This window comes from Myotis davidii, unplaced genomic scaffold (genome assembly GCF_000327345.1).
Source record: "Myotis davidii unplaced genomic scaffold, ASM32734v1 scaffold327, whole genome shotgun sequence".
NCBI classification, from domain to species: domain Eukaryota; kingdom Metazoa; phylum Chordata; class Mammalia; order Chiroptera; family Vespertilionidae; genus Myotis; species Myotis davidii.
In genome coordinates this window covers 4,256,272-4,263,853 of record NW_006298628.1, presented here as the reverse complement: position 1 = coordinate 4,263,853, position 7,582 = coordinate 4,256,272, and the positions used below count along the sequence as shown (strand labels likewise).

The following is a 7,582-nucleotide window of genomic DNA, read 5'->3' as shown; positions in this document are numbered from 1 at the left end:
GGGGCCGAGGCGCTAGCCAGAGGGCGGCGCCAGCAGGCCTTCGGAGCCGCAGACCGTGGCCCTGGAGAGTGGGGAAGGGGCCAGGCTCCCATTCCGGCCACGTCAGCTACACCCCTTGTATTGGACCAGCTCCTCGCCCCCAACACCCACGTTCTCGCTCTCCGCCAGTCCTCCCCTCCCCCCTCAGCCCCGGGAAAATGCCTCCAAAGTTTGGAAAGTTGGATAGATGCCAACTCACTGTCCTGGAGGGGAAGAAGCTGTGTTACCTGGGGGAGGAGGTCTGCTGCCCCGCCCCCACGAACACTGAGCTGTGCCCACGGGTGACTCCGAGGAAGGGGCATTCTCGGGTGTGGTGGGTGCCCGTGCATGACGAGCAAGGTCTGGGCTGGTTCCTCTGGGCACGTCCTTCTCTAATCTCTAATCTGGCAACACCCCAAGGCCGGGATGGCATTAACTCTTTTCTGGCTGTGGCCGCAGTGGAGCAACTGTAACCGCCCTGATAATGTGGTTAATCTGCATGCGTGTGTGGCGGGGGTCAGGTCAGGCCTAAAAATACCTCCTCCTCCACCCCCGGCCCCTTGGAGCCTGGAGGCAGCTGGCTGGCCTTTCTTTCAGCTGTCCCTTGTCCTCTGGGTGCCACTCCCTTTTCCCAGCCTGGGGTGGTGGTGTGAGAGGAGTCGGAGCTTCCTGGGTGATCCTCTTAAGTTTGTAGGGATCCCCAGTTGCAGAGGTAGGGTGTATGTCTGGTTTAAAGAGGGGTGTAGGAGGGAGGATTCTGGGGTTCCCTGATGCCCATCTTTGCCATCTATTCCTCCTCCTCCTGGTACTTGGGCCCAAGGAACCAGAGATCCTAGTCTGGTCATGGCTTAGGTACCTTCTTTGGTAAAGAAACTCTAGGATGCAGGCTGGGGGCACGGGCTTGGAGGGCCTAAACCTTCATTCATCATGACCCCCTCCTCTGGCCTGGCCTGGGGTCAGTGTGTGTGTGTGAGTTGGGGAGGGCTAAGAAGCAGCCCCCTTCAGGAGGCCTGGACATAGCTGCATGTGCGGCTGTTTGCGTGGTCAGGCAGTGTCCACTCCAGCCAAGACAGGAGCCTCCTCAGTGAGACTGAGCCAGCCTACCCCAGGGGCTTGTGGGAGCTGTCTCCTAGGCTCATCTTGGGGCAGGGCCAAGGGGCATTTAGATTGATGCAGCCTGGTGGGTACCATGGGGACAGGATGTTGGCAGTGGCAGCTGGGGGTTAGTGGGAGGGTGCTCGATCCCTCTTGCCCCCTTGGGGAGAGGTGAGGCCTGAGAAAAAGTCCTGCCAGGGTAGGGGGTGCCCCATGGCAGTGGGCCAGGGTTAGAAGTTTACTTGCCACACACCTCACCCCTTCCCCAGAAATCTAGTGTGGGGTCTCCTAGAGCTGAAAGCTGCCCTCACTCCTCCCCGCTCTGCAAAAAAGGAAAGCAAGAGTTGGGCACAAGAAGAGCCAACCGGGGCCCTATTGGCAATTGGCAGTTCCTCTTCTCTCTGGGGGCCACAGGCACACTCAGCCTGCTCCCCTCCAGCTGAGGGAGAGCGGGAGAGGGACTTTCCCCCGGTTTCTTCACCACCACCACCACCCCAGCACTGCAGGCGGCTTCTCCCTTCCCTCCAGGCCTCTGCAGCCTGCCCAGCATCTTAATTAGCTTTGCTGCCTAATGAGCCTCCAGCTACTCAGTGCCTCCCCCTTCCCAGCCTCTCTGGCTTAGTTTGAGGGCTCTCTTGCACTGTCCCCCGACCCCATGGCTGTGGTCTGGGCCCTCCCTCCCCTTCGGGCTGTACCATCTCAGGAAGAATATGGGGGGCTGTTCAGATCAGGGAATGATATTTCCAAGGCTTCGCTGTAGCTCTGGCTGGATAAGGTAAGGGCTGGGAAGGGGCCTTTCTGATTCCACGCTTGTCCCTTCCTGGCTCCTCCAGGGCAAATACAGCAAGAGGAAAGGACGGTTCAAAAGGTCGGACGGGAGCACGTCCTCGGATACCACATCCAACAGCTTTGTGCGCCAGGTAACCGGCATGCTGGGCGGAGAGGAGGGAGGTGGCTGGCTGCTGGAGCCCGGCTTCGGTGAGCTGGGCCTGAGGCTTTCTCCAGGCACCCTCCCCCGTGCCATTTGTCACCTGCCTGGAACCACCCATCACGCTGACACCCCATGACCTCTCCTGCCTGTGCTGTCAGCTGTAACCACGCCCTCAGCCCCCGCCCAGCCCCTCCCCCAGCACCAGGCACCAACCCCTGTTGCCTGCCTGCGTCATCTCATTCAGGGACAGCCTGGCTTGCCTCCTAGCTTGCTTCAGGCTGTCACCCACTCCCCCTGCCGGCTGTCTGCGTCCACGTCCTCCCCCAGAATCTGTGACAGCGTTGGGTAGAGGCAAGTCCTAAGAAATGAGGAGCCAGGACATTTGAGTCCCTGGAGCCCTGGTCAGGTGTGGGTCAGGGAAAGGCGCTCCTCATATCCAGATGTGACTCTTCCTTAATATGCAGAGAGAACGGGTGTTGAAGGAGGTGGGGTACTGGCAGGAGGGAGTTGATTTGAGCAAGGACTTTAGCCCAGCATCCCTGACTGAAGGCAGGGTCACTGAATAGCTTTCGGGGGTCTTCTGTGCTCAGTGAGGAAGACGCCGTTCTCATCTCTGTTCTAAGTCTCAACCCCAGGCCATCTCAGGCGCAGGGAGAAGCAAGTGGTTGCTATGACTACAGAGCATCTCAACAAAAAAGGGACAGGGGCTTGGGATCAGACAAGGAAAAGGAGTGTGTTGAAGAGGAAGTGGGCGGGGCGTATGAGGGCAGGGGTAGTTGGGAGGAAGGGCCCTGTGGAGGTCAAGGCCCCTCTGGGACCAGGAGCGGGAGGATGGTACCAGGCAGATCCACCACAGACTGGAGTGAGGCCCTTCTTTTTGATTCCTGTTTCCCTAGCACTTGGCACATGTGAGCCCAGGAAAGGCACGCTTCGTCCTAGCATCTCTTAAGTATACAAACAGGAAGTCCTTTCCTCAGTCTCTCCTTCATCCCTCCTGTTGCAGGACTGGGCTAGGAAGAAAGATGCTATGCTCTCGGTGTAACCCCCCTTGACAGAAAAAGGACTTGGTTCCCTCAGTGTTTGGTAACCCGGGTTGTCAGACCCCAGTCTCTAATCCTTTCTCCTCTCATCTCCCTAGCCCTGACCCCCAGTAGGTGGCAGGGAGTGGGGGGGCAGTCCTTGCCACATCTCTGAGCTAAATATACCCTAGCAGTTTGCACATGTAGCAACTCTGCTTGTAATCTGAGCCCCCTGGGGGAGCGGGCAGTTTGGGCCACCTCCTAGGCCAGCGGGGCCAGGCACTGAGGGCGCTGTGATGGAGGCGCCCAGCCGGACCCTCGTGGTGGTGAGCTGGGGATGGGGGGCAGGGTGGGAGCAGCCCCTCAGGGAAGCCTGCCTCTCTGCCTCCTCACTGTTTCCCTGTCTCCTGCCATTTCTGCCATGTCTGTGTGCGTGCATGTGCGTGAACGCGTGTGCATGTGTGTGTCGGTCAGTAGGTGCCTCTCTGTCACTCTTTCTGGCTCTCTGTGCATCTGTCTCCCTGACTGAGTGCTCCCGTCGGGAGGGGTGAAGAGTGATCGTCGAACTGGTTTCCACTCTCCTTTCTTTACGTCTCTTTTCCAGCTTCTGTTAGTGACTTCACCCCCCACCTCCAACCTGTCCCCTCACGAGTCTCCCATTTTCATGATTTGGCTGGGAAAAGGATGGACAACTGCACTAGCTAATGACCAGGGCCCTCTGAGGGAGGTGGGACTGTGTCTTCTCTCCTCAGGTCCCCTCCATACCAGCTAATGGGCATTTCTAGACAAGTGACCCTTTCGTGCCCTCAGGAAAAAAATACCCACACCTCCTCAGTCCTGTTCTTCCCCACGTCACCTTCCACCCCTTGTAGCAATAGCACTGCTGCTCAGACACACAAATCCACGCCTCCTGGCTCCTGCCCTCAGGTGCTGTACACCCTTAGGCACACTGACACCTAGGGTGCCCCCTGTATGTGCTCCCGGGTACCTGCTTGCATTCAGTCATGACATCCAGCACATACTACAGCACACACCCTCCTAAATGGACTTGAAGTTGCACATCCAAGCGCACCCATGAGTAAGCGTGTTCACTCACACTGCGGGTCTGGACTGTTGGTGTCTTACACATGTGCCTGCATCGCTGAAGGAGTTAGGCTCTGGGATGGTCGATGTGATCCTGGCACACCCCCACTTCTGAGCCGGCCTTACCCCTGGCAGCTGCAGCCCTGGCAGTAAGGAAAGGCCTGCCCCGTGTCCTGCTCTTCACTGGCCTCTGCTGCCTGCACCATCTCAGGAATCTTGGACTTTCTTTTGTATCTTCTGGGAGCCTCAGGGTCGGGGCTCCCCTGGTTCTGCCGGGGGAGGTAGGATTCTGTCTTCCCTCACCCGTGAGCACAAGACAGCAGAACTTTTGGCGGCCCCGTCAAGCCAAGCAGGCTGCCCACTGCCAACAGTGCAGAAAGCTCAGGCCTGTGCTGGTGGCTGCAGTCCCTGGAAGGACCCACTGGGCTTCCGCTGAGTCTGTCTCAGCTGGTGCTGAGGGGAGGGGAAGGAACGAGGAGCAGGGAGGGGAGATTCGTCCCCTGGCACTCCTCTATGGCGCTGCCCCTATCAGGTTCCTGCCCCTCCCGGCCCGAGCAGCTGTCCTTGGACCTGCCTTAACCCCTGGCTCGCTGCCGTCACCCTTTCTAGGGCCACACCTTTCTTGTGGGCCTGCAAACCTCAGTCCCTTCTAATACCACCTTCTTCTAGCCCTATGGCATCGTGCTGGGCTGCCTGAGGCTTGAGGCATCCATGATGGGTGGCATCTCCATGCCTTCTGAGGCCTAGGAGCTGGGGAGGGAGTGTTGGCCCTGAGCTGGCCCTGTCTTTTCAGGGCTCAGCGGAGTCCTACACCAGCCGTCCATCGGACTCTGATGTGTCTCTGGAAGAGGACCGGGAAGCCTTAAGGAAGGAGGCAGAGCGCCAGGCATTAGCCCAGCTTGAGAAAGCCAAGGTGAGAACGAAAAGTCCTAGAAAGACCCTGGGTCAAGTCTTGGCCCAGCCACTTCCTAGCTGGTATACCCATGGGCCTCAGTGGGCCTCTGTCTTTCACCTATAAAATGTGGGCTAGAAACCTGCCTGCTTATACAGTCCAAAGTGTCTGATACTGTTTCCACACATAATAGGAGCTTGAGAAGGGCTAAAAACTTACACTTCTTTCTGGAGTCAAACTTCCTGGGCTGCTCTTACTAACTGTACAGTGATCCTAGGCAAGTCACTTGACCTTTCTGAACTTTAGTCTCCTCATTCATTAAAATGAAGATAATAATACTTCTTAGGATTTTTGTGATAAATAAATGAGATAATGCATGTGAAACATGTAACACAGTACCTGGCACACTAAACAGTAGCTTATTGTTATTACTAGAGCCCCGATGCATGAAATTCATGCAAGGGGCTCAGCTCTCGCAGCCCTGGCTTCGTCCGGAAGGTCGTTCGGCTGTCCGGTCTAATTAGCATATTACACTTTTATTATTATAGATTATTATTATTCCTTTTAGGTGTCGTTCTGGGCTTCCCCCACCCCTAATACTTATCACTCCCCAGTGTCCCCCTCCACCCTGAGAGGGCTGAGTTCTACTTTTTGCTTTCTTTTTAATTGTGAAATTTAACACGTATGCAAAAACCCTACGAAACCATTCGGTATTGCTTTTAATGAACAATTGATGAAACAAACCTCCACATAATCGCCACCCCAGTCAAGAAGTTGTACATGTTTACATTATGGTCTAACCCTCTGGTTGTCACCCTCCCTGTGCGCCTCCTCTAGACCAAGCCGGTGGCATTTGCTGTTCGGACAAATGTCGGCTACAACCCATCTCCAGGGGATGAGGTGCCTGTGCAGGGAGTGGCCATCACCTTCGAGCCCAAGGACTTCCTGCACATCAAAGAGGTGGAGAGAGCACTTGGCATCTGGAGGGTAGTGGGTACCAGGGGAGGGGCATCTGGAGAAAGATTTCTGAGCCAAGCAGAGCTGGGCTGAGGCTGCTGTGCCGCCTTAGACAAATCTTTCCGCCTCTCTGAGCCTCATTGGTGAAACGGGGTGGTCATGCCCAGGTCACAAGGCTGTTGTAAGTGGAGTGGAAGCTTGCCAGGCACGTGTAGGTGCCAGTGTGTGCTTCTCTCCCCGCCTTTCCAGGGCAGGACGGACACGTGGGGAAAAAGGAGTCTCAGAACAGGGATGTGCTGGGGGCAGGGTGATCCATGGCCCAAGAGGATGCTGGTCCTGGAGTGGTCCTGAAAATTGGGGCTGTCCTCAGAGGCTGGAGCCAGGGTGGGACTCTTTGAGGGGGCCACCCCCTGGGCAGGGTAGGCAACTCCCAGGGTAGTTTCCCCTGCAGGGTGGCTGCTGGCTTGCACCTCCAATCTCCCTCTTGGTCTCTCCCACCCCACCTGCTGTTGTTTGCAGAAATACAATAATGACTGGTGGATCGGGCGACTGGTAAAGGAGGGCTGTGAGGTTGGCTTCATCCCTAGCCCCGTCAAGCTGGACAGCCTGCGTCTGCTGCAGGAACAGAAGCTGCGCCAGAACCGCCTCAGCTCCAGGTGTCTGGCTGGGGGTGGGGCACTGCCAACCCCGGGAGAGGCCATTCAGCCAGGACCTGGCCTCAGGGTGGCCCTGAGGGCACAGAGCTGCCTGTGGTATCACCCGTGGGGTTGGAGAATCTTGGGGGCAGGGCAGCATGTGAGAGAACGAGATTCCCCCACCCTCACACCCACCCCTTAGCTCACAGTTCCATTTGCCTCTCTACCCACACAGCAAATCAGGTGACAATTCCAGCTCCAGCCTGGGAGACGTGGTGACTGGCACCCGCCGCCCCACACCCCCTGCCAGTGGTAAGAGCTGCTGCCTCCCCAGGGAGTCATGGGAGCTTCTGGGTGGGCTGGTCTCCCCACTGCCCTTCCCTTCCTTCCCCTGCAGTAGAGGGTACCCCATTCCTGAGTCCTCCACACACATTCAGGGGTCCCCTCTCCATGAAGAGTAGGACACCCCACAAACTGGGCCAGTCAGCACCCATCCTCTCATGTCTCTCCTCTCCCATTTCTTTGGTAGCTCCATTTCTCTGCCTGACCCCCCTCCCCCTCCCCCTATTCATTTCTCCCAGCCCTGTTCCATTCACCTCTTCTTCTTTCTTTTTCCCCCATCCCATCCCCGCGTTCTGTATTTGTGTCTCCCTGTCCATCTCACTCCCCGCCACCTCGCCTCCCTCCTCCCTCTCTCCTGACTCTCCGGTCCAGGTAACGAAATGACTAACTTAGCATTTGAACTAGACCCCCTAGAGTTAGAGGACGAGGAGGCGGAGCTTGGAGAGCCCGGTGGCTCTGCCAAAACTAGTGTTAGCAGTGTCACCACCCCGTCACCTCATGGCAAACGCATCTCCTTCTTCAAGAAGGTAATCCTTGCTGGGTTCTTGTAAGCGGGGAGGAGGTCAGGGCCCAGACCCTGGGGCCGGGGGGAGGGGACCGGAATGGATTC

The 7,582-nt window shown here is 57.2% G+C and overlaps 1 protein-coding gene across 1 annotated transcript in view; it reads left to right on the top strand.

Annotated features, from left to right (window-relative positions):
• The first annotated feature begins 3,313 nt into the window (after positions 1–3,313).
• CACNB1 (calcium voltage-gated channel auxiliary subunit beta 1) overlaps positions 3,314–7,582 on the top strand; it is a 13,904-nt gene continuing 9,635 nt past the window's right edge. The window contains exons 1-6 of the mRNA XM_015570885.1: positions 3,314–3,389; positions 4,940–5,059; positions 5,876–5,998; positions 6,515–6,651; positions 6,866–6,942; positions 7,345–7,499. Of these exons, the coding sequence (XP_015426371.1) occupies positions 3,360–3,389; positions 4,940–5,059; positions 5,876–5,998; positions 6,515–6,651; positions 6,866–6,942; positions 7,345–7,499 (642 nt within the window). The 5' untranslated portion in view covers positions 3,314–3,359. The remainder of the gene's footprint in view (positions 3,390–4,939; positions 5,060–5,875; positions 5,999–6,514; positions 6,652–6,865; positions 6,943–7,344; positions 7,500–7,582) is intronic.